At 36.6% G+C, this 26,518-nt stretch overlaps 1 protein-coding gene across 7 annotated transcripts in view; it reads left to right on the forward strand.

Annotated features, from left to right (window-relative positions):
- ABI3BP (ABI family member 3 binding protein) overlaps positions 1-26,518 on the forward strand; it is a 167,668-nt gene that overhangs the window by 85,218 nt on the left and 55,932 nt on the right. For 5 of the 7 annotated variants that reach the window (XM_075435929.1, XM_075435949.1, XM_075435960.1 and 2 more), the window contains 4 exons: positions 1,006-1,080; positions 1,714-1,770; positions 2,824-2,889; positions 3,420-3,494. In XM_075435929.1, the coding sequence (XP_075292044.1) occupies positions 1,006-1,080; positions 1,714-1,770; positions 2,824-2,889; positions 3,420-3,494 (273 nt within the window). Of the gene's footprint in view, positions 1-1,005; positions 1,081-1,713; positions 1,771-2,823; positions 2,890-3,419; positions 3,495-9,393; positions 9,457-10,546; positions 10,613-10,993; positions 11,060-12,675; positions 12,751-14,027; positions 14,103-15,057; positions 15,133-15,992; positions 16,068-16,619; positions 16,695-17,943; positions 18,010-19,270; positions 19,352-24,281; positions 24,351-26,518 lie in introns of all 7 variants that reach the window. The other 2 variants (XM_075435991.1, XM_075435971.1) reach the window with 2 other exon arrangements.

Raw genomic sequence — 26,518 nt, forward strand, 5'->3', positions numbered from 1 at the left:
TCTTATTACTTGTCCTTTGACTTTAATCAGACATGAGTGTTCTTAACATCAAGAGCACCTACTCTTCAGTTTTTCATATGCCCATAGAAACAGACCATGCCGGCTGCATATTTTTTCTAACGGAAATTGTGGTCTTAGTGATCTGATAGAATCTTATTTTTTTTTGCATTTGTGTTTCCATTAAAATATTGTGATAAAAACATAAAGATGTTTTAAAGCCATTTTCCACTGAAGGATGGCCTTTCTCAGTAATCCTATTTACATTGAAGTAACTTTGTGGCAGTTGCAGGGAAAATCCGATCCCTGAGCAAAATACGAATTTGTTGACTATGTTCAGGAAAGTGTTTTGATACTACCTGTGTGAAGACTGTCTGCCTCAGTCACAAGAATTTTTCTGTTTTATTAGCTGTTTTGTTAGCTTCCCAGAGACCAGCTTTGATCAACATCTGTTTCTTACCTGGTAACCAGATGTATAACAATAGGTAAATAGCACATACTTGCGAGTTTCCACTTTCTCATGACTGCCCTGGACTGTAGTAAGACCAGGAGTCATTATCTTTAAACAAAACGTGTCTCTCGGGTTTCTTGCGCAATACTTTCATGTCAACTATTTATTTTTATTAGCAAGTAGAAAGCATTCTGCTCAGAATGACTAACTGAGGAACATACTCGTTTATTACTGTAAGCAGTTTTATGTAGGTTGAGTTGTTATTTGAAATTTTCTCCATCTAAGCTCTTCAAAAGGATATAAATTCTGGATCTTGGAAATGCAAGAGATATGAGAGTACCCCTCTGATTGAACTCATGTTGTATTCATACCATAGGAGACCTCAACTTGGTTGTTCTTCTGTCAGTCATCCTACAGCTGACTCAGGCCATTTACTGTCTTGATTTTTATTTGTGTCGTTGTCTGCTTTTACAGAACAGCTTCTGCTGGCTAAGTACCATGGTGTTTTAGTGGCTTTGATGACACTGCAACTTTTAAAACTCAGATTCTCTTTTCAGCTTCTGATGAAACACAGCCCATTACTTCAAGATCCACGACATTTGCTATTCCAGAAATGCCATCAACAAAATCTGGTAATGACATTTCTTGAAAATGTATTTTTATTAGTGTTAGGATTTCTCACAAGAAATGTCCTTACACTTTTGGTTGTAGTGTTAATTTACATTTCTTTACCTTGAGGTTAAGATTATTACAAGAACAAGGTGGTGTATTGCTGCATTTGGAATAACAATGTTGAAATAATAGGCTTTTAGGATTATCATGACACAGAATAGTGGAGTATTACAGTTGTATATTTTTCTGGTAATTTTGTATTACACAGATTACATTTTTGGGGGAAATTTTAAGGACAGAAATTACTTAGATTATCATTGTTTATTCGTACTTCGAATTTACTCATACTATAATTACTGATTTACATCGATATTTAGCTCTGCCCTGATTCATCTGTCCTGATGTTGCAAAACTGCCATATCAACAGATTGCCTGAAATCAGTGTAACTACCAGCAGCCACGAGTGGATAGTTATTCTAAATAAATAAATAAATAAAAGTTATTTTGTCACTCATAATGTTCTATTTGTGCAGTGTAATTTCCCTAAAATCTTCTGCTTCAAAATTATGATTACAGAAATATTAATGGTGATAAAGGATGATTTGACAGGTTCAAGCTGAACATGGTATTTGTTTGGTTTGGTTTTTTTGCAGTAACTGTTCAAATACCTTTGGACCCTGTTATATATGACTCAAGTAAAGTGGAACTGGGTAAATTATTATGATGTTTTCTCAATGTCTACTGTGATAATTTAGGCAAGTGACAACAGATTCACTTCTGGTTGTGAAAATTTTCAGCATCTTTTATTTCAGGTTTTAGGATAAATTCTAAAGCCTCAACAGTTTATGTTTTACAGAACACAGATATAGTGTGCTTAGATTAATATTCATGATTCTGACAATTTTCCTGTCTCTCTGTGAATGGAATGGTTTCTTTCTTTCTAAAGCTGAAAATTTTATACAGCTTCATGGTGTTTAAAGTAGCTTTGCACTGTGAATGTTCATTTGATGGAACTTCTTTCAGCATCTAGCGTACTGGATGCCCCTTCCAACCTCAGTTACGCTGTGTTTCACTGGTTCTGTGGTACTGCTTTAGGATGATACCACACGACTTTTAAAAACACAGGCTGGATGGATTTAATGTGTATCCACATTGCATCAGGTGTGTTTATAAACTAATACATTTCTAACTTTGATGTTTAGTAGGGAGCTTTGGTGTGCAGACAAAACAATTCTTCTTGTAACTTGAGCTATTTAATTTACTGTAGTTTTTTGCCTAAAGAGGTCGTCTACAGGCTTTTTGCCATGCCGAGGTATAAGTTTTCCAACTTGTGTGCATAAAGGGGTGTTTTTAGGTTGAGTTAAGCCCTGATTCATCACATTTGTGTGAGGGCATGCTGTATCAAAATAACAGTAGGCATTTGCAGCTTCTTATTTAAAAGACTTATCTGGAACATCCAAAGTAAAGTGCAGGGGAGAAGGGGTTGGCTGTCAGCTGTTGCTATTGGATAGAATTTTAAAATCAGATACAGACAACTGGCCTTGTAGTAAATGCCTCAGAATTAGATGTTATGTATCCAGAGAAGCCCACCCCACAAGACGAAAAACAGAGTAGGCTACCACGAGTATCAATGAGAAGTGTGTATACAAGAAATCTAAAATAAATGTACAGCTTTCGGACCTGCTAATAAAGGGCCAAAGATCACCTTATCTAAAGGCTGGTCTCATTTGTTGTTTCAAGATTGTTTTCATATTTGATCTTAGCTACCCAGGGACCAGACCTGAAATTCACATCTCGTCCCTCCGTGGAAACCAGAGGGACCACGATAGGTAAATAGAATATAATTCCATTAGCTTTTCCATCCCTTGCCATCACTTCCACTGGCAGTGGGCAGTGCTAAGATTCATTCAGATGCATTGCTTTGAAGACTACTTGATGCTAGGCTGGGGTTTTTTGCCTTCTTTTTTTTCTTCCCCTTTCAACTCGGCCATTTCTGTGTAATCAAAGCTCAAAAAATAATTTGCCCTACTGGCTAAACAGTCTACAAAAAGACTTCTACTAGCATATGTTGCTCTTAATTTTTTTCTGGCAGTCACAATTTTCTTTCAAAGAATAGATACTTTAAAAAAAAAAAAAGGCCAGTGAGAAGAATTCTGCCTCACATGAGATACCAGAAGTGACCCTACTTTGTTTCCCACCAGCTTCAATGTTTATGTAACACATCATTTCACAGCTGATCTTTAAAGCTGCTGCCATCCTGCCTGATCTCACATCAGTGTTGTCTTGAACTGCCCAACAGCTGCTGTCCAAACCCTGTGACTCTGAAGCCACTTCTCATTTTAACTTGATTTTCTTTCAGCTTTTGATGAAAAGCACCACATTTCTTCAAGATCTGAAACACCTGGCATCCAAGAAATGCCATCAGCTGTACCTGGTAATACTTGAAAATGTGACTCAAAATAGAAATTCTTACAGAGATTTCATTGTACTTTTGGTGTATTGTTAGTTAATTTTAACATAAAACAGAACTGTCATAATTAATTTGCTTTCTGAAATACCAGACTAACTTAGGAAATTCTGTATGATGTTCTAAACCAGTAAATACCCTCTTCTAATTTTGGTCTACATACATTCATAACATATTTACAAGTATGTATTGCTATGCTTGATCATAATAGGCTTTGACATGTCTCACTACATATAGTAGTGTCCTGGTTTTGAGTTACAATACTGCAGATGAGTAAGAGTGAAAGTTAATAAAAGTTTTGTTTAAATCCCTGAATGAAACTGTTCTAACGGTTGAAAGTGTGGAGTAAGTCCCACAGAAATAACAGGATTAATAGAAATGAATAAGTAAGCTTCAAAATAGTGGAGAAAAGACCCTAAAGTCTTTTCATTTGAATCTATTTAAAGCAGTTATCTGAATTAGACATTTTGCTGCCAGTGAGTGAGACAGCAAAGGTCCAAGGCTAACAGAAGTAAAAGCATGCTTACCACATATATTTTTGTATTGCTTGAGTACAACTTTTTAAACTAAATTGCACAATATTGTAGTTAAAGAAAATGTTTGCAACAAATTGGTCTTGAACTGGCACTTCTATGGTAGATGTGATGCGTTCAAACACCCTTGAAGCCCGCTATACCAGACTCCAGTAAAATTAAACTGATTGGATTATGGTATTTTCTTGACATTTAAATTACATGTATTAATATATAGTAACCTATAGGTTATAGTTTTCCTGTTCTTCTTGCCAACTTTTATTCTTTAGGATTCTTCTACTTCCTGTGTTGAGGAAATAAACGCAAACTTACCAATGCCTTATAAAATGACACTGAACAAATGCAAGTTTATCAATGCTCAAAATTCTGCTTGTTTTACTGTTTTATTTTTAATTTCCTTTCAATAATGACAATTCCATCCAAAATGTATTTCAAGTTGTTGCCAGAATTCCCTTGCAGTAATAAGTGGACTAAATGTGTATTTGACCGGAAACTGTTAGTAGCTGTCCAGCTGCCTGTAATTGCAGGTTAATGGCAAAGCTTGCGAATTCCAACTAAACACTCTTAAAATCAAGAAATGGAGATGATTTAAGTTTTATGCATTTATTCAGAGGTATTAGTCAGTATTTATCATAAACATATCTTCCGTACTGAGCAATAACTTATGATAAAGTGCCTTAACAGAAGGCTTCAGTAGTGGTTTTCTATATATTGATGTAATAACACATCCAAACTCAATTCTTTGTTCTGCATGCTTTGCCTATAGAGAAAGTTATACTGCTCTCTTTTCAAATCAGAGCTAATAATCTCCCAACACTTACAGTGTTTGGTAGAATGGAGAAAAGTCATGTCTGATCTAGTTTGGAATTCATCATAAACATTTCCATGCAAAGATTAGTCCCAGATTTCAGGCAGAGTTAAAAATGTGATTAAATATTATAAATATGATATAATAATAATAATATTTAATTAACATATTCTAGGCATAGGGTTGGTATGAAATGAGAACCATTAGCATGTACAGCTGTTTGCATTTAAAGGATTGCCTTGGAATAACTTAAGGAATTCTAGTGTTTAGTTTTGCATGCATGTGTTGGGGAGGGAAGGAAGGGAGAGAGAAGAGAGTGAACAGCAGAATCTTTCAACTAAAGGAAAGTGAGGAAGTCCAGCCACACAATGAGGACTGCAGTGAAATACTTGCTTACATGTTATTTGCCCTGGAGTGGGTCTTTTAGTGATCTAAATGATATCTTTTAAAAACCTATTGCTTAGTTGATCACTTGCTTATTAGTTGTTTTTTGCAAGTGTTTACTTACCAAGGTTATTCAAGCCTATTTGAACTCTTCCTCATTTCTTGAAGACTGATTAATGACTTCACATTTGTTGTACTCTATGGAGCTACACAACCCACAAAACTAATGTGGTTATTAAGGTAATGAACAATACTTTCAATCCAGACTTATTTTTTCCCTTTAAAATCGCAGTGTTATTACTTGTGCAGAGACTGCCTGTTTCAAGGTGACTTTCATATTTGATTTAGCTACACAGGAACTTAAGTCTACATCTCATCCTTCTTGGAAACTAGACAAACAGTGACGGGTAAGCAATGTGGGATTTCATTGCAGTTTTCATCACATTGCCGCTTGCTTCCTTTTTTCTGCTGTGAACACCTGCAGATATGTTTGCTTCTAAGTCTGAATGGCAAGCCTGTTAAAGAACTGTTTTGTGTCAGTCACTTCTTGATCAGCAGCTAGAAAGCATTTTTGGTACAACATGCTGAAAGACTGATCTTTTATACCAACTTATAACAACTTAATTTTTCAGTTGGTGTAATTTAAACTCCAGAAAGTGTAAAAGAAGATGATTCTTAGGAGTTCTGTCTAGCGTCAGATATTGTATCCTGTTTCCACCATATTGGGCTGTGTATCTTTCTCTTTATTTACATAATACAGAGGAGACTTCTAAGCATCCAGTATCTTGCTTGTGTTTCAGCAACATCAGCAGCTACGTCGTCTTGAACAACACAGCTTATGCTGGACAGTGTGTAGTGCTGTCCCAGCAACAGTGAGATTCCTCAGCATTTTAAATCCAGATTTTCATTTCAGCTGTTAATGAAACAGAGACAGTTTCACAATTCATGTCTAAAGCACGTGGAGTCCCGGAAATACCATCAATCCAATCTAGTAATTACATTTCTTGTAAACTGAGTGACAGTGAGGAATTATCAGAAGAGTTCTCACTATGCTTTGAGAATAACAACAACTGCAAGATAAAAATTCAGCATTGGGTGCTACTTTCATTTAAGGCAATGTATATGATGTTTACAATGCTGGATTATGGTTTTGTTGTTTTTAATTCTTAGTTCTCTTTTGCAATACTAATTGGTACTGTTCCAGTAATTGCCATTGACTACTTATATATTACTTAGTAGAATTTTACAGTATACCATCCTAGGCAGTATTCTGTGCCTGTGAAATGCTGTGGGGTTGGTAATTGAACTTTAACTTCTCCGTTATATGCAGAGTATCCTGATACAGATGACTACTGTATTGCTTGAAGTTATGCTGCTTTTTATTTTATATTTAATTTATTATTACTACAGTGAAGTTTTGTGGTTATTGGTATTTGAGACATCTTCCTGGTCAGTTACAGTGATGGGGTGTGTGTGATGTGTTTAGAGAATTCTCTTTGTAGATTTATTTTCTGTTGACTGTTCATCTTCACTTGCGATTTTAAAACAGTCAAGAAGTTGTTCAAGCTGTAAATACTGCAGTTGTGTAGATTATTCAAGTATATTTCTCATGAAGGAGGACTCTTGAGCTATGCTGTAGTGACAAAATTCTCATTAGGGAGGTAAAAGATAGGACAGCAGGCATTGCAAATCCAAGTTCAGGGTTTTTTTTAATAGCAAAAGACTTGGTAGTCCAGACACGCCTAGGAGAAAAAAAACAAATATTTTTTTATTTGGGGAGATAAAAAGTTTTTCAGCCTTCTGCATATATCCTAAAGAATCAAGCCAGTTTCTTTAATATTTTCCTTCCTCTGTAGGATAAATTTAATGCTCAACACAGGAACTCTCTTTTTCTTCTTGTGGTATACTTTGAACCTTGTCTTCTACTGCAAGCCCCTAGAGATATTTGCAAATGTTCCATAGTATTCCCCTGTACACACTAGCAAGTAGGTACTCTGTTTTATATTTGCCATCTTAGCTGCTGTGTTTAACAGTTCTTCAACTCAGTGCTAGTAAAGGTGCAAGCATTAGCTAGGTAATTCACAGAACATTTGTGGAGCTCATGTTATTCCCACTTTTCAGCAAATAGAATGAAGACGGAGTGGACAGTAAATAGCCCAGAGCCACAGAGAAGCGTGTAGTCAAATGGATCATTGAAAGGGATAAATTTCTGAAACTCTTTCAATCCATCCCCCTGTCAATCAACTCTACAAACTTTTATTGCATTTTTTAAGGATTTTGTTTTCTTAGGGTGGAGAAGTCTAACAGAGTTCTTTCACAACAATAATTCTATGTTTGAATTTTTTCGTTGTTGGTCCATCAAATTTGTGGTCTTCCACATTTGCTATAATGTGTTCTTGCAAGTGTGATGGCAGTTTCAAAATTTTGATTCCATTTTCTGAGTTATCTACTATTTGACCTATCTTCTGCTTGTGTTAAGAACTTATTCTATGCTTTTATCAAACTCTCTTCTCTTTTTTTTTTTCCCCCCCCAATAATGTATTCTTGTACAAGTAAAAGGTTTTTCATCGTGATCTTTGCATTTCACTGTTGTCATTTGTATATCTGTTCACTGGTTTCTGGAAAATAAATGTGACTCTTCTTTTAGGTCATGCTTATCTAACAGTGTGGATGTGAGATTCTGTCTGTTGGTCTCTTCTCCCAACTAACTAGCGATAGGACGAGAGGCAGTGGCCTCAAGTTGCATCAGGGGAGTTTAGATTGGATACTACGAAAAATTTCTTCACTGAAGGAGTGGTCAGGCATTGGAATAGGCTGCCCAGGGAGGTGGTGGAGTCACCATCCATGAAGGTGTTCAAAAAACGTGTAGATGTGGCACTTCAGGATATGGTTTAGCAGGCATGGTGGTGTTGGGGTGATGGTTGGACTTGATGATCTTAGAGGTCTTTTCCAGCCTATGATTCTATGAGACTTCATACCTCTTCAGGATGAAAACTTGCTGCTGTAAATTAAGGAGATGCTGTTCCATTAGAGATTCTACACATTTTTGGTTAAGAAAGCACAAGTGGTTTTTCTTCTAGTAGTTGGCTCAGCTCTTGATGGAAATCTTTATGAAGTTCACCTGTGTGCGTTCTTCTTCAGACAAGCTGTTGCTTCCTTTTTTCACAGGCATATATTATTTTAGCCCCAAAGTTCAGATTTTTAAGGATGGTGAAGAATATAGTAATCAGAGCTAGTTACTTGTTTTTCAGATTAAATATAAGGTGGTCATTTCCAAAACTTGACAGTATCTTTGCAAGCTGAAGTTCTGGCTGCATATTCATTGACTAGTCCTCAATTTATAGTTGGAAAATATTTATTTCATGCTAGAAAATGGATTTTGGGATCTGTCATTTATTGCAGTAAAAAGGCAGCTCTGTAACATCATGACTGCCATTATTGTCTACTAGGAGCAGTGTTTAGCCAGTGCTTGGGGTTTTTTTGGTAATACAGAGTGACAAAAAATTGATGTATGATTTATTTGGTAGGAAAAGTATACCTGAGAAACCACGTTTTAAATACTGATCTATTGGGAGGTAATTAAAGTGGTGCTTTCATACGCATAGAGAGACTGCCATAACATCTCAAGATAGTTTCCATCTCTGATCTCAGCTCTCCCAAGACCAGTCCTGGAGCCCACATCTTTTCCTTCTCTGGAAACTGCAAGGACAATGATGGGTAAACAGTGGTTCCATCATAATTTCTATCATTTTGGCAGTAGTTAAATAGGAAAATATTAATTTAAAATATAGTCAAAACATTTTGGTTTTTTTTTCCTGTTAGTGGCAGTGCCAAGTGTGTCAGTGAGGTGGTCAGTCATTTATATAGATGATAACAAGCTTAATTGTTAAGCTTCTCCATCCCTCTTCGTAATTTTCTGCTCTATAGGCCTAGTTCACTAAAAGGGTAACTGTATTCTACACTAACTCAGCTAGACCACCCTGATTTAAAAATGGAATAATACTATAATGAATGCAAATATTTATGTAAAAAAGCTGAATGTAATATGGGCTTCATTCATTTAAAACTCTATACTTAGACTGCTTTGAAAAAAACCTGTTCTTCCGTAATATCTGAAGCCAGTTTTCTGGTTTAATCTTAGTTACTCAGAGACCAAAGGTGAAGTCTACTTCTCCTTACCTTGCAAGCCAAGGAACAGTGGAGGGTAAATATGATATTTTCATTTTTTTCTTTTCCCCTGCCACCACTTGACATAATTTTCCTCTGCTTTGAGCAATACCTGGGTTTGTTAATGCACTTCGGCTTGCAAAAGCATTTGCCATACTAATGACATGACTCTGATGTTTAACCTATGCTTTTTCCACTACATGAAAAATCACTTTTTTCAGGGACAACTTGCAAAAAGAATTTGTCATGCAATGCGTGTGTGTCTCTAGGTGCAGGTGTTTGGGGTTTTTTTGCAAATTCTTTCCAGAATGAAATATTCCCATATGTTAGAATTATAATTTTAATTCCTCTTAGTCTTGCTGTTGATGTGGTATAGGTGTCTCATTATATTTCTTAAAGGACATCAGTTATTTTTTCCTTCTTCATTTCACTAACTGGAGCACTGAAGTTCAAGTGTGATGAATAGACATGTTACTCACTGGCTTAGAGACTAACCTAAAGGAAGAATGAGAATTTGCAGATGTCATGGGGAATGGTGAAGCCTTTCTTGGGAATGGGGAGGCATATGTATAGTCTGTTCTTTGTAAAAATAATAACAATGACAACAACAGTAAGAAAATACCATTTTGCTAAAATTATTGAACTTCTCAGGAGAGTTGGAGTTATGACTGAATATCGCTAGGATAACGTGCAGTTTAGTCATTCATGCTGGAATAAGAAAGTGTTTAGTATTTGTAGTTGGTTGTGTTTGAGAGGTATCCACCACCTGTCATCTTAAATTGTGAATCCAAAGGTGAGTCTCTTGGCTCCCATGTTACCTCTACAACGACTCTTTTATGAGCATCTTTCAAGGAAATGTAAGGAGTGCTTTGGTGAAGTAGGCATTTAGCCATTTTTCTGCTGATGGAGACCCATTTAGCTGCTGAGTTTCTGAGAGTATTGTGTTAGTTTCAACCACGGCAAGGTGGTTGCCTGCTGACTTGGTCACTGAGTCACAAGATACTGCCAGGAGAAGAGACGTATTGCCCTAAATACAGACCTTTGGGATGTTGTGAACTGGCACTGCTTGTACTGCCGTGACAAAAAGACTGTGGGTATCTAAAGATCGTTTCCGTGTCTGATTGTAGCAAGCCAGAGACCAGAGCTGGAATTTACCTCGTCTGCTTCACCGGAAACCACAAGGACCGCGATGGGTAAATAGCCAGTGGTTCCCTTCCTGTGTTGATTACTTTGGCAACGGTTTTCTCTGCAGCGGTGAGCCTGTTCAGGTGCTTTGATGTCCTGAAAGTGGGTCAAGGATGCAGTTGGTCCCCTATGGCTCCTTATTAGAAATTGCTCCACTTGTAAGCTTTCTGATGCCTCTTTTGGGTTTCCACTTCTCAGTTTCCTCTGTTGCCCTGGGCTACCTATGCCAGTTGAAAGATAGCATCGTGCTGCTGTGGGGAGTGATGCTGTGACATGGAAGCCTGGCCCAAGCAGGGCCATGCCTCCTTATTTATAACTGTGTCTTGATACCACCCATGTGACAGCAGCCTGTCTGAGGACCTGAAGGTGGTTTTTGTGTTTGATCTTAGCTACTCGAAGACCAAGGGTGAAGTCCACCACTCCTTCCTCCCTGGCAACTCGGAAAACCGTGATGGGTAACCTTCTTTTTCCGTTTTCCCCTTTCGCTCCACATCACACCTCTCACCTCAAACCACCTGGTATCCTTGTCATCTTCCATGGAGTGTGTGGAGACTTGTTGGTGCAGCTTGGCTTGCCGAAGCACTCACCAGCACTTGTTCTGCAATTCTGTTGTCTGATCCCATGCTTTTTCCATTGCTGACAAGCATTTTCTGTGGGGACTGAGAGACAGCTTGCGTAGAGAACATATAATTGCATCTTGCTTTCAGCTGCCGTTCTCCTGCTTCTTTGTGTTTTGGTAGCGGGTGTTCCTTTCTCTTGACAGCCTTCCTAAGAGGCAAATCCCATCTGGCTGGCACAAGAGGACAGCACTGCTGTTCAGCTGCCCACCAGGGCTTCCTGGTCCAAGGGTGCAGCTATTGGTTGCTTCACCACTGAATTTCAGGGCGGCCAGCTGTCATCTGCCCGCACGTTTACATTGTCATTACCTGCAAGTGGGAACGCTCTGCTCTACTGCTGCTGCTTTTGAGGTCACATTAGGGTTTTAAGAACGATGCCTCTCTTCAGCTTTCGGTGCATCGCAGCATGTTTCTTGAAGGTTCAAAACACCAGCAGCCTTTGGCACCTGGCTATGCTGACAACCTCGTCTGGTAATGATATTTCTTGCAGATGTGGGTGGCAGTGCAAGATGGGAATTGTCCCAAGACATGTCGAGCTTTAGCTGAACTGTTATTTCACTTGGGCCTACGCTGGGGTAAAGCAGAAGCGTAGAGATGAAATGGCCGTACGTGAAAAGCCGTATTTACTTAAGGCATCGCATATGGCACTTGATGACAATGGGTGGAGATGCTTGTGGCAATGGCTTCTTTCAGACTGGCAAGTGTACAAGACCAGGCCTGTGGCCTGGCAGTCGTTTTTGGCCCATGAGGTTACAAAGCAATACATGAGCAGGCTGGTAAGCCTGCAGACCTGAAGTCAAGTGCAAGTTAAAAGCGTGATGAACCATATTAATGTATCCATCCCACTGAGATGCAGTTGAGTTGTAGGTTCCCAGATGTGCTGGTCATCCTTTTTGGTGTTTAAGTGGTGGAAACTGATTCTGAAGTACATTTTTGTGACACTGGAGAAATCTTGTATTTTTCTCAATTGTCATGTACATCAGAATCTTTGCCAGTGATGCTGCCATTCTTGTCTGTATTAATCCTTTTATGATCATTCTATTTTCTCTTTTGCAAGAAAATGCTTTCTGTATAGCAGAAATAGTATATCTCTCCTCTGTTACATCTTTTTTTAAATAATATTTGCAAACTGAGTTTTATATGTCACATGTTATCCTGCCAGTCATAAGCAAGTCTTTGATTTTCACCTCTTTATTTTTATGTTCTTTTTCCTTATTTTTCCATCATATTGTCTGATGTCTTTGAATATTTCTTCTTATTTCTTGCAACAGCTTCCTCATCACCTGTATCACCATTACATCCTCACGTATTCATGTGAGAAAATCCATCGCATGTGCATTTGAGATATTTTCCTGTCTGAAGTCCCTAGTTCCTTAGTAATGGGTTGAAACCCGTTCAGTCTACAGGTTCAGATGATATCAAAAACGAATTTTTTGTTTTGTTTTGTTTTCCAGCTTCACTGGAGTCTCATCATATTACTTTCCCGTCCCAAACATCTGCATCTGCAGAAATATCAAAAATAGAGACTGGTAAATTGTGGGTTTGATACTTCCATAGATTAGGATTTGTTTTTGCATCAAGGATGTTATAGTTACAGGGTGTTTGCTCAGACTGCTTGGTGTTGTCTGAAACTTTATTTTGTCTGCAGTATTTGGTAGTTAGACTCTATAACTACATGATGATATTTTGTGGCATAGGATCAAATAAAAAACCCACAGGAATCAATATTCTTTTGGGTGCTTTTAATCTGCCAGATATAAGGACCACTAGCTAGATGGAATCATTATCAGTTATGAAGATTGGACATAAGGATGGTGAGGCACTAGCACAGGTTGCCCAGAGAAGCTGTGGCTGCCCCTCCCTGGCAGTGTTCAAGGCCAGGCTGGACGGGGCTTTGAGCAGCCTGGTCTAATGAAGGGTGTTCCTGCCCATGGCAGGGGGTTTGGTCTAGATGATCTTTAAAGGTCCTTCCAACCCAAACCATTCTGTGGTTCTATGTGTTCTTGATTGGGACATTTTACCCTCTGTGCTTTTTTGTTAGTCATACTATACACAATATTTTGGAGTTTTCTCCATTACTAAGGATTTTCTTCAAGTTATGTTATTATTTCACCCTAGAACTTTTCTTACTGGGGTCGTAGCTATTCAAGATTAAATTTGTGTTCTTTGCACAGATAAGAGTGTGCAACAGATGAGAAAGAGAATCATCCTAAACCTGACAGTCAGTATTTCATCAGTATTGTGTTGCATTTTCTGCCTTACCTTCTGGGTCTTCAGTATGTCACAAAAGTTGTGTTAATTTATATTACATCATTTATATAAAATATCACCATTTAATTTAAATGACAAATTACATGATGTGTAGTATATTAAAACCTACAACTCAAAATACTGGCATGTGTTAAATTGAAACAAAGCAAAGCATTGGCAGTAGAAATACCTGGATGTAGAAATTCAAGTTAGCATTAATTTTAAGTGTGTAAGTCTCTTTCTATAGATGCAAGTGAAGTCAAAAGCACAGGTCTTTTGATGTTCTATGTGCATAGATCACTTGACTCCTGTTGATAAGTCTGCTTTTAGGGGGGACTGCAGTTTCTGTTAGGGTGTCCGTTAGATGTTTTTGACTTTTTCAAAACTTGGAGGTTTTGTTGATTTCTTTTCAAGTTGGATATCTTGTGAAACTGCATTACAGTGGTGTTGGCATCTTGCAAAGCAATGTAAAGCAATCTTATTTTTTCTGATCCCTCCCCCCCTTTTCTGCATTGTTATTGCTATATCTCTCAGGGTTATTTACGTTTTTCTGCAGTTACAAGTTCAGCTGACCTGGAAAAGTCTGTGCGTCCACTTTTCAGAACACCTCATGTGCTAACAACAATGACGGGTAACAGTAATGCATTAGCTTTTCAGTTAAACCACTTCTGGTGTTTTGATAGCAATTTTGGAAATCCTGTTCATCCCACATTTTGATCATCTGCCACACTTGTCTTCCATTTGAGTCATGTTCATCAGAGTAGACAGACAAAGTACCCCTTTTTACATGACAGCTTGCGCTTACTGCTGAGAAACTCACTGAATAGTGTTTCTGATCTTATATTTGTCTCTTAAAAAGCTACTAGGGCTACTTTGAGATATACTTTAAGTAATCTTGGTTTAATAATAATAATGCTTAAAGCTTAATAAGAATTTTAAAAGTACTTTTTTCTTTTAAGATTAATTGTTATACTCTCAGGTAAATAGATACACACATTTATATACTCTCTATTGTTTATGCCAGCGTAGTAAGCTTCTTTCTTACTATTTCTTACTGTTCAATGGGTTTTTTTTTTACTTTATTTTCCCCTTGTTTTGTATGTGTACATATGTACACAGATTATACGATGTTAAAATTCACTAACAATATCTTGACAGAAAACAAAGTACTGAAGAGAATGAAGACAGTCTTTTTTACAGAAATATATTTACAGTGTTTTTTAGCTTTGTGGGTTACATTTTTTCTGCCTTTTTTGGAGTGCTTTATGCTTATAACCATGGTGTTAGAAGTTCTTTTATCTTCACATTTTTTGTGTTGTTTTAAAACATGGACCGTGCTATCTAAAGTAATATTAACTTTGATTGGCTGAAGTTTTAGTTTTAGTTTTGATTTTAATCACATTCAGCTCCTACTCTAAACCAGCACTGCTCCATTGTCAAGGTAAGGTATGCTTATTGTGGGTGGACCTGTGCATTGCAAATTAGGTATGTTATAACCTGAAACATTTTTAGTTTGTTCATATAAACCAAAAAAAGCTATGTGTAGAATTAATAATCACAGATATTGTGACCTGTTTTTTTTATAGTTTTCAGTGGTATGCAGCCTGTTCTTTCAAGCCCTATGACACCCAGTAAAGCTGAAATAGCAGATATTGGACAAGGTACAATAATCTCTACCTAGTTCTTCAGTAGCTCAAACCGTGTTGTAAAACTCACTGAAATGAGAACATTGGCAGTCTTCACTTTCAGTGCATGTTTGAATTAGACCCCTAACACCTGAATTTTGGATTTACATTGCTGTTAATGATTGAAATTGGTGTTTTCTCACACTTACAATGCATATGACAACTCATAGTCACGTGATTCTCCTTCAGTATTTTGAAAAATGTGCCACATAGATAATTGAGAAAACAGTATTTATTGTCCAATAGTGGTGATGAAAATACTGTGGTGTGTGCTGTAGGCTGCATTCTACTGCTGTAGCCTTGTTAAAAATGTTGTGGAGAGTGTATCCTTAACAGCCTGAAACTGGTTAACAGCTACAGACGCTCAGTGCTTTTGGACTGAAACCATAGCTGGATCAGTTGTCAGCTTTCTACTTCATATTTCGTGCGGTTTTTACTGTTCGACTAATTGATTGTTCAACATGTCCTCTTCATTAAATGCCTACATTTTACACCATACTGTCTCCCTGAAGTAATGGACCAAGTCAACATGTTCAAATGCTCAGCTTAAAGTCTTACTTGGCAGTGCTTGAGATCCAGACCAGTAGCCATGAAGGCAGGAGGAAATGAACATCCAGAATTTCTGCACATCACAAATGCAATGATTTGTAGTCACCAAAGCTCTGTGCAGTTCAAAAGATTGAATTTCTCTCTCATGCATACTAAACTGTGAAGTGTCCAAGCATTAGTGAAAGACTTGTTGTTCTTGTAAAAACAAATTTGGTTTTGCTTACAAAGGAAGAGTTTCTTCCATTAGCTCTTTGCTTTCTTATGACTGTCATCATTTCTTCCAACAGCAACAAGTGAATCCGTTCTGGAATCTTTCACACCCAAAACTTCTCATCCTTTTCAATGGCCAAGGGTAACATTAGGTAATGTTGTTGTTTTCACCCAGTGAAAAACTCTGTGTTTGTGTTGAGCACTTCATCCCATATGAATGCATTTCTTCGAGCATATCATTTCACATGCATAATCATTCTTTTTCCTGGTTATAGAGTCTTGTTCTTCCATTGTTATTAGACTGATTCTTCTTGATATATCTCTATATGAGAATATTGTTCAGAATGGTTTTACTGTCCTCAGAGAAGTACAACTTGCCTCTTGCATGAAAAACACCATCCTTTTATTAGACTGTTCTATCTCTCTTACTCTCATGCACATGCATATGCTGTCTTTGTATCTGATATGCAGAGCTTTCATAGTGGAAATTTTAATTGTTTCGGAGGCATAGGATCTATTTCCAATCAATGCACAGCATTTCAATGCCATCTCCATTCCACACTTTAAACTCTGATTTCATCAGACAGCTTTGACATTCCATACTAAGTTGTCTTTTCTTCAGTATAAACTTGTGGCATGTGCTGTTTGTTGTGGGAAGCCCTTGTTAAACGATTTTTCATTGCAAACTGAGCTCTTTCTTTCAGCTCCAAAAGAAATACCATTTATTCCTTCTAAACTGAAACCATCTGCTACCCCAGAAGTACAGCATGTGAAACCTGGTAATTGTGCACATCATTTTTATAAGTTGGTATGCAGAGGAATGTGTTCACTAAAAATATCTAAGCAAAACTTCCCAAAAAGGGCAGGAGCTATGCAATACATAATTGTCTTGAATAATTCATCATTCTAAAATCGGTTATTTGATTTTTGCCTAGCAAAAGAAATAAGAGTTAAACTCGTGTTTTATGCATTTGGGTCCAGTGAAAAAATTATAAACAAGTTCTTTAGTTTTGTAAGGGGGGGGGGGGGGGGGGGGCTATGTCACCTGTATAAACAATATTTATGATTATAATTTCTATAATCTCTTTTGCCAGTCTTCATCTTGCACTTTCACACAGACATACTATGGCAAAGATGACATCTTTGCTAGTCACAACAGCTTGTTGATTGAAAGTAAAGTACTACTCATGTGATCGATAAGTCCTCCTGCAGGGAACTCAATGGAAAGGATTGCCATTTTAGTGGAAAAAGGAGACCTTTCTCAAAGTAGAAGGGGAAACTTTTGGATACAAATGGGATTCATTCTTTGACCATGGGAACATTATCATCATGTCGTGTCTTTTTTTCCTTTTCTGCTTTTTGATCAAAAAATAGATCTCTCTACTCAGTTTCTTCTGATTTGGGATTCAGGGAGATTAATTTGCCCACTTTAGTGATTAAGATACTGAACCAATAAATATTATGGTGTGCATTACTAGACCCCTAAAATGTTTCTGTTCTCATATCTTATAAACAAGCAGGTCAGTAAAAAGCAGGAGTTGCCTTTGATGTCTTATACATGTCTTACAGTTGACTGCAGGCTCTGATGTAAGATTTTCAGCAAGGTTTTGGCATTTAGAAGTTTACTCTTTGGTGTAGATTTTCTGGTACTTGTTAAGGACTGCAGTCTTTCCTTCAGTCAAAGCTCTCATCTGTCCTTTCTCACTATCTCCCATAATATAAAAGAAAATTATTTGTTGATGGAATCAAACAATGGTTTAAAAATGTCCTGAGAACAGGAATATTGGGAAGGAGCCTTAGAAGCAGACTCACACATAGACACAAGCATACAGTGTGTAGTTTTATAGGAAACAAAACTAAAAGGAATGTAGGGTGTTATGCGTAAGAGTAGAACTTAGTTGCATGCTTATCTAGTCTACTTAAAAACAAACAAATCAACCCCCTGAACTATTGGAATGATAACGCTTTTGGCTTACTGCTGATGCATCTACTGATCTGTTCGATTACACTTGAATTTCTCTTTTCTAGCCCCTAAGCCACCACTTTTGGAGCCTAAAACTTCTCAGATTGTTGAACAACCAAAAGCAACACTAGGTAATACATGTTTCTGTAGCTCTTGGTTGCGCTTCTTTACAGTCCAAGCCACCATTTGTACTCTGTTACTTTATCTCATAGCTTGTACTATATTTAATCCATTTCTCCAAGGGAGGAAAAAAGTTAGGAAATAAGGATTCAGAAATATGTTTTTCTAAACTTAGGAGAAAAAGAAACGAGATTTTGTCATACCGTTTTACTAGTTCTATAGTACAGTAAAATTTTGGGGATCAGAATTCTCTTCCATTTTGTTGGGAGTTTTTCTGCACCAACACAGTTTACCCTCAGAAAAACATCAGAAACCTGTTGGCAATACAATTGAAAGGCCAAGCGCAAGGTTAATATTATGGATGTTAATCCTAGAACTCTCAGTGAACGATTCCTGTGGCACTAGGTGGACATGTTAATTCTACTGTTCTTTTATGAATCCTACTGAATGTCATTTTGGCTTGAAAAACATTTCTCGGTCATTTCATATGTCTTATTCTACTCTGTTCTTTCTATAAATGTCATATGCTTTTCCACTGTGTCTATTGCTGTGAAACTTTTTCTTGGAAAGCAGTCTCATAGCACTGCTTTATAAAAATGAACAAAATTATTGACTGTACTACCCAAAATTCACATTAAGCTTTATCTGATGTCAGATTAAAAGTCATATTTATCTAATTACAGTTTCAGCACATGCATGTTCAGGGGGAAAAAAGTTTCTAGGACTGCCTGCTCTTAATTTTTACCATTTCGGTGATGCTATTTCTATTTATTAACAGAATTCAATGACTACAGTTATGAGGCGATTCCATTTTTTATTACTGATTCCGTGTTTTTCCAGATCCCTACTGGTAATTTTTTTACAGTATTGAAAATCAAGGACATATTTGCACATTTTATCCATGTGTCTTTTGATGGCTTAAAATCAACCTGGAGTTCAAAAAAATAAACAGCAATATTATTTTACCTCTTAGGTATCTTGCAAAAATGAATTTGCTAACTTAATGAGAGGAGCATTTTGATGTTATTTGAAGATACAATTACATATTTTAAATTTAATTACTGACTTTTACAGTGAAGAACAAGCAGGGATTTTGCCGAGGTAGTGAAGTCCGAGGAAGATTTTTGAGAAGCTTTCTTAGCAAATCTGATTTTGCTGTTTGCTTTTGTTCCCAGTAGCTGTTTGTTGCTGCATTTCAGGCTTAAAGAATGTGATTTTTTTAATGTAATATAGTGGAAAGGATAATCTTATAATCTAGTATATTTCTTTCAGCTGCTAAAGAAGCAAAACTCACACCTTCTGCATCTAAACCTAGACCAGCTTCCAGACCCAAAAAGCCACGAACTAGACCTGGTAACTAACTTCCTTAGCAAATATTTGTTATAACATATCACTAAAGTAGTATACTTTAGTTAAAATTTATTCTGTGTGAAGCTCAGCACTTAATCATCAGAAAGATGGGCACTGAAGGGAACTGTGCTTTTTGAGGAATAATATTTTTGTATTGAACCAAAAAATCTCAAAACAAAGCAGGAAAACTTTTAACTTGTATATCCCAAATCACCGAGTCACATGGCTTGGCATTGAAACAAATTGTTTTCCTGCTTTTCTTTTCAAAATCACAAGTTTTCCAACTTAGTTCAGCACAGAGTCCAGAAAAAGCAAATTCTCCTGCTTTGCTGATGATTATAGCCTTTTACATAGAACCATAGGATTTGTATTGATTCAGTGATCATTAATGCATATGTAGACTTACCTGAAACTGTGGAAATAAGAGTGACATTCTGCTCTGGAATCATAAAGGCATATTTTATGATTGCAAATGAAATCACACCTTCACACCTGGGTTAAATTTGGTCTATGATGCATGTCAGAGAATAAAAGGTATCTGGAATTTTGTGGACCTGAAGAGTAAGTGAATACAGTTTAACAAATGTTACTAGTGTTGCATGGTTTATAATGAAGTTAGAAAGCTTATAGTTGCATAATTATGTATTGTAAGAATATATTACTTAATCCTGGAAGAGATAAGGCAACATTATTAAATTCTTTCCAGATTCTCTGTGAGGTTTTTCTTGCTCATAAAAAGAATTATTCTCTTCAGACCAAATAATTCCTTGTGAAGCTTGTTAACTAAATGGTCCTTAGGACTTGGAACTGTCTCAAGATAGTGTGCATAATCAGTTTTTCATGGTGATTACAGTTCCTACAACATTTTTAGTGTAGGAAATCCAGAGCTGTATTACTCGAATAAGTATATTTGTCTCTGCTGTCGATACCTATGTCGGAATATAGACCTGAATCCTGCACGGTTTTTTTTGAAACGGCAGAGAAAAAAAACCAACTTATTTGGAAACTGTTGCATAAAATTGTTTTACACCCTTGAACTGCCAAGATCAACACTATATATTGGTGTTTCCACACTGAATGGCTATATAACAAGTTTCTCTATAACTACAAAAAAGCCGGCATGATTCTGTATTTGTATGCATGCTTCTTGTTTGTCCTTTCCCTGTTAGTGGTTTCACTGATCAATCAGTTAGAAACCTAAGAAACACTTTTTAATCATAATTAAGCTTGTAATGATCTTCCTGTAAGTAGGTATTTGAGAATCTGGCATTTGTTCTGATGGGACAAATGTTAATATTCTTGTTCAGAAAGTACTTGAGGCACAAAATATGCAGTGCGTGGAGATAACCAGGCTTTTGGGTAGGTGGCAAAATGGTCAAAGAGCAGGATCTCTTCTATTCCAGTCTCACTTGAGAGTTCAGTTTAAATTAGAAACATTTGCCATGACAGTGGTTGTCACCTTTCGTTAACAGTGAATCAAAATAATTCAGAATGTGTGCCAAATTCATACTTGATCACTGAGTTACTAATGACCCACTTTGGGTCAGACAGAATTCCTGAAAGTTAGTTTTGGCTCTCATTGTTAATAACATTTTTGTACTCTTCGTGGTAAAGTGTTTGTCATTTTGCAGTGGAGCAAAAAACTTCATTAAGAAAACCCCAAACATATAAAAAATTTTCATTTTTTCCAACCAACCAACTGTACATTCTAGTGGAAGTGTGCAGCTTCATTCTATTTCCTGATATTTGGGTAATTAAACGTATTGCCTGCATAAAAAAAAAAAACTTCTTGTTGCCAATGTGATCATGCCCAACCATTGTGCTTGGTTGTACTATTGTTAGCATGAATCTCTATATATAAACATACTAAGTTCTCCCTTTTTCAGGAAAGGAAATTATAATGAATTTTCTACCGTGCATCCAACTGCACTGCAGCATTCTCTTTCCAGGAGAATCAAGAATAGCTCTTTATAATGAACCCCTGTTGAGTCCCTGCAGATGCATTATGAATTTGCAGTCTCTTGTGCCTCTAGTAGAAAATGCTAGTTCTTCATATGCATCCATGCATTTCCACTTGTGTAATATGAGACTTTCGCAAGAGAACTGCAGAATGGTTTTAACAGCAAATAAGCAGAACTTATATTTTGTAGAGGAGGATCTCAGCCACCTACTATTTGTACATTTCCGTAGTCTCAGTACAGTACTGAAGTTAAGATAACATAATGTTAGATGGGTTGGTGCATACATGTAGTTGTTCCTTTTACAGTCTTCTCTCCCTTACTAGAACTATGAGAGTCCTGGAAGGACTTCTAAATGTGCATCTTCTGTCGTACTAGAGAACCATGTCTTCTCAGCCTGTGAAAACTCTGCGTGATAACTTGGTGCATGTCTGTCTTACTATTTATGTCCTTCAGAGTCTCAGGTTACCTGGCTGCTCAGTGCTTACAACCCAATAATCTGATAAATTGTTTTGTAATATCAAGAGTAACTGTTATGTCAAAGTTCTCTTATATTGCCTGGGAGTTTTATTTAAATGCTCTGCTTTCAGAAGGATCAGAAGAAATGAAAGGCATCTTATTTCCTCTCAATCTTATTCTCCTTTCATTGTCATTCTGAGAAATCCATCTCCCAGCCCTACCTTTTCTCTTTATCTAGAAAAGTCTACATCAAATGTTAATTATATATCTATTAATGAACTTTTTTTTTTGAATGGGCTGAGAAGAAATCATTGCCAGAGACTTTCAGAATCTCTTTAGGATTGAGAGGAGGATAGCATTGTTGAATTTTATGTTTGAAAAAACAAAGAAATGAAAAAACAGATCCGAGTGATTTAAGATTCAGCAGAAAAACATGGTGGGATGAATATATAGCCCTAGGTTAGTACTGGAAGAATGTGCAAAGTACCTGACTTGTAGGTTAGTATGCTTCTGCCGAGGCAGTGCTGTTATGCAATGCTCTGTACTGCCAGGTGTAGAAAAAGTCTCCAGTTGTTAAATAGGTAAGAATTCCCTGCTGATCTTTGTCATGATAGAGCAGTACTTCCACATGTGGCAGTTCAGAGAAGAACTTGGCAAACAACAGAAATCCTACTAGCGAACGATTTTTCCATAGTTGCGTCTGTGTGTTCTCGTTCTTCACCTTTTGACTCCATGTAGTACCAGAGCCCGGTGGTTGGGAGCAGGAACTGATTGCACTGGCTGTGTTGGATTTATGCTTTTTTTCTTTATAAAAAAGAACAGTGCTGTCACTTCACGTGAGCCACTTCTTGCAGTATCATTTTCAGTACCATGGCTTTAAAGGGGATAATCTTGAGAAGAGATTTACCTACCCAGCAAATGTTAGTTTAGAGATCCAATTGCCAGAGAACATAGGAAAACTTCGTAATTGCACTCTGACGTGATTTTTTTTTTCAACTTTTCGGTTCCCAGTAAAGCTTCTCCTTCCAAACCTAAAGTCTTTTTACATCCAGAATAGCCTATGACAATGATGGTTAGTTGTTATGTCCTTTCACAGAATCACAGAAGGGCTGAGGTTGGAAGGCATCTCTGGAGTTCATCTGATCCAACTCCCTGCTCAAGCAGGAACACCTAGAGCCAGTTGCCCAGGACCATGTCCAGACAGCTTTTGAATATCTCCAGCAATTGGGACTCCACAACCCCTCTGGGCAACCAGTTAACTTAATTGCCCAAATTATTTGTCCCAAAGACATTATGGAGTATTTTGCTTTCTTAGAATAATTCTAATAGCGTCAAATACGTCCATCATTAACTATGAAAAGTGTCAGTAAATGAATGAGGATAGATTTAAAATTCTGAATGAAATATATCTGTTCCTTTATTCAGTCTTTTAAACTTAGACGCAGTCCCCCCAAATATAATGCCCTCATCATAAACCTTCATTCAAGGAAACAGAGACTTTTAAATTAATAAAGTAATTTTGCGTCTATACTGAAAGTTTTGGAATTTTTAGATCTCAGATTTTATTGTTTTTATAAGTTTTAAGCTAACTTCCTCAAAATTGTGAGTCTTAAAATTTGTCAATTTCAACATCACAATTTGTCAGTATGCCCCAAAATAGAGTTTGAGACACACTGTATGATATTCATCAGTCATTTTTTCTTTCCTAATTAAAATCTGTATCTTGATAGAGAAAGCACCAGGAGGTACAGATAATAAAACATAAGCTGAGAAGAGTCAAAGCAGAATAAACAAGTGAAGTAAAGTGTGAAGGTTTAGATAAGCGCAGTGATTACTTAATGATTGTGGATGTATTTAGGAATGAAAATGGACTCCATTTGTAAAGTCATGCTAATACTAAACAATTACCAACTTTGTCTTCAAAGTTCTTTATATTTTTTAGAGTCTTTGGAGTTCTTTCCTTTCAAACCTAATTAACTACTCTGGATAGGTATGGCAGCTTTTAAACTTGATTATCTAATGTGCTCTAGCACTAGATAACCTATTAGGATCTCCAGCCTTACTTTCTGTGACTTTGCAGTTATTTACACCTGAAATCTTTCACATCTAACCTTTGTATCACTCTGGAAGAAACTCAGGAAAATTAACAGGAAGATTTACCAAAGAAAAAAGATTTTTCTGGAACTGTTTCTTTTCAGTGGTCTGCAGCCAGAAAGAGAAAAATAAGAAAATTGTCAGGAAAACAGGAACATGAAGACTCAGAAAGCTCCTCTGCCAGCAGTGTTCCTGTAGCATAAATGCACCTTTTATTTTCAAAGAGCAGCAAAAGCCTTATGGGGTAGTTACTGTTGCTTAAGAACGTTCAGTAAATTTATTATTTACTCTGTGTTTCCATTTGAATAGTGGGGAGGAGGCAGATTTTAATTGGGAAGCAAGAGCAGCTGAGCCATACCAGAAGTTGAGAAATAGATATAGATGCATCTGTATTTCTCTCAAGAAAATTCTCTTTGTTCCAGCAGCAGCCATTCTGGTGTCAGTCACTACTAGGAGTCCCTACACATATGAACGTCCAAAGACTGCAGAGGGTAATGATTACGAGTTATCTTTAGTCATTCTTCTTTTCATTGGTCTGATAATATGTGCAGTTGAAAACACCATTTCCTTTAGGCTTCTTGCTTATTCATATGTGGTCTAAACCAAACAAATGAAAATATAGCCTTGGTGCTTTATTATTTCTCCATGCTTCTAACATGGAGATACTGTCTTCTAAATGTTGCTTCAAAGGTAGCTTATGAGAAGCTTCAATTACATTAGAAGAAAAAGAAAGAATAAGAATTATTGCAATAATAATAATCAGATTTAAAACTACAAACTGCCGAACAATTTCTGCAGAAGGGGGAGTTCTTTGCATTATCTGAGCATTGCGTGATAATTTCTCAAATTTATGGAAAATGTTGCATCTTTTCAATTAATCCGTGGAAACTTGTGTTCAATTTAAGAAAAAAAAGTAGTTCTAGTTTTATTGAGGAGAAAGTTTATATAAAGTAATACACAATACTTTTTAGGTATGGGAGTATATATAGTGATATGTTCAATCAATATATTTTTAATGTAGACCAAGAACTAAGGTGTCCTTTGCAGTGAGCCTTGAAATGTTATATCTAATTCTAAGGAAGATTTGAGTCACTGTTTGCATTTACTCTGCAAATTGTATTCTGGGAGGCACTTCAAGGTGTTTTCAGAGGTATAACTTTTTTCTTTAAAACACAGATGAAGCCAGCTACATATATAATACTTTACTGGATGAGGATAGCTTTAAGTTTATGCTTAAATGATTTGATTAAATAGAATTAATTTCTTTTGGTTAATTAACAACTAATCACTTAGATTCACTGTTTCCAACTGCAAGAAGTTATACTTCATAAAGCACTCTCAAAACTCTTCTAATGACCTTGGTTTGCCAAGGTCAACATTGGATAACAATGTTTTCTTAGCGTGGTTTCTTAGCTCTCTTTTCTTTGGCTTTTGCCTAAACTCTTAGAAGATAATTTTGCTGAAGAAGAACATCCAGCTCTTTGATTATCTCTTTCTTCAAAGGCTCTGTATGCTTGTTTGCCTGTATCCAATAATATTTCATGCATTAAACCATAGCACCATGTTTTTTCTGTGCTCGTTCATCGATATGAATTGAGGGTCATTTCCTGCACTTCATTTCTGATGAATGTAATTCTTCCCTAGAACAGCATTTACTTTCAGCTGAAATACCGTTTTTTACAAACCAAGTGTTTTCCAGTATCCAAAATCACAATCCATATATTTGAAGCCCAAATCATCTGCTGAGACCAAAACACCTCAAGCTAAATTTGATAGGGCACTTCTTTTGAAATTGTGTACTTTGAGGCTTGCTATTAGTGCAGAAAGTACAAAAGTGAAAAAGTTCGGCTTGTTTTTCCTGGAGAAGGTGAGAAGGAAGTTGTTCATTATTCTGGGATAATATTTATACAAAGAGAAACCAAATAGCTTCAGAAAACAATCTGCAGACCTAATGATGACTTTCATTTTATTCTGAATATCTGGAGATTTTTTTCTTTTTAAAAACTCACTAATTTTTCAAAGGCAACGTGAAAATAGAAATGAATGTTCTGTAGAAAAAGATTTTGAATTTGAATTCTGACAGTAATTGATGAGCTTGAATAATGGCAAAGTCATTGCAAACTGGGGACATGTCGTTGAGCACATTAGCAAGATTAGTAACTGGTTTAAGTTTTCTACGCAGTATCTGGTCATTGTCAACAGAAAGAAGTTAATGCTGGTTGTTCTGGCTTTTTTCCTCATTTGCAGCAATAGTAATGTTTAGGCTGTATTACACTGTGAATGTTAATAAAATTGTAAGAAATACTCTAGTATCAAAAGCATCAACTGCAAACAGACTTTTATAGTTTTATTTATTGTAAATCCCATTTTTAAAGTAGGTGGATATAGAAGAGAGTTTGGGAAGTATCAGTTATAGAGAAGTTCCTATCTTTACATGCATATGACTATACATTATATGTTAATTTAGTTGTTTCTGCCTTGAGAGGAGAAAATTTATCAATTAATATTATTTGAATATATTTTCTGTACTGCCAGGAAATGTTTATGGATTCTGCCATTTCATAATTTAGGATGGTGGGTTGTTTTTTCCTTTTCTTTCCCCAATTTGGCATAGTTTGTGAGGAGGAAAAAGACATGAAGTATTGGTTTTGTGATCCAA

Source organism: Opisthocomus hoazin, chromosome 1, assembly GCF_030867145.1.
Source record: "Opisthocomus hoazin isolate bOpiHoa1 chromosome 1, bOpiHoa1.hap1, whole genome shotgun sequence".
In the NCBI taxonomy this organism is placed as follows: Eukaryota; Metazoa; Chordata; class Aves; order Opisthocomiformes; family Opisthocomidae; genus Opisthocomus; species Opisthocomus hoazin.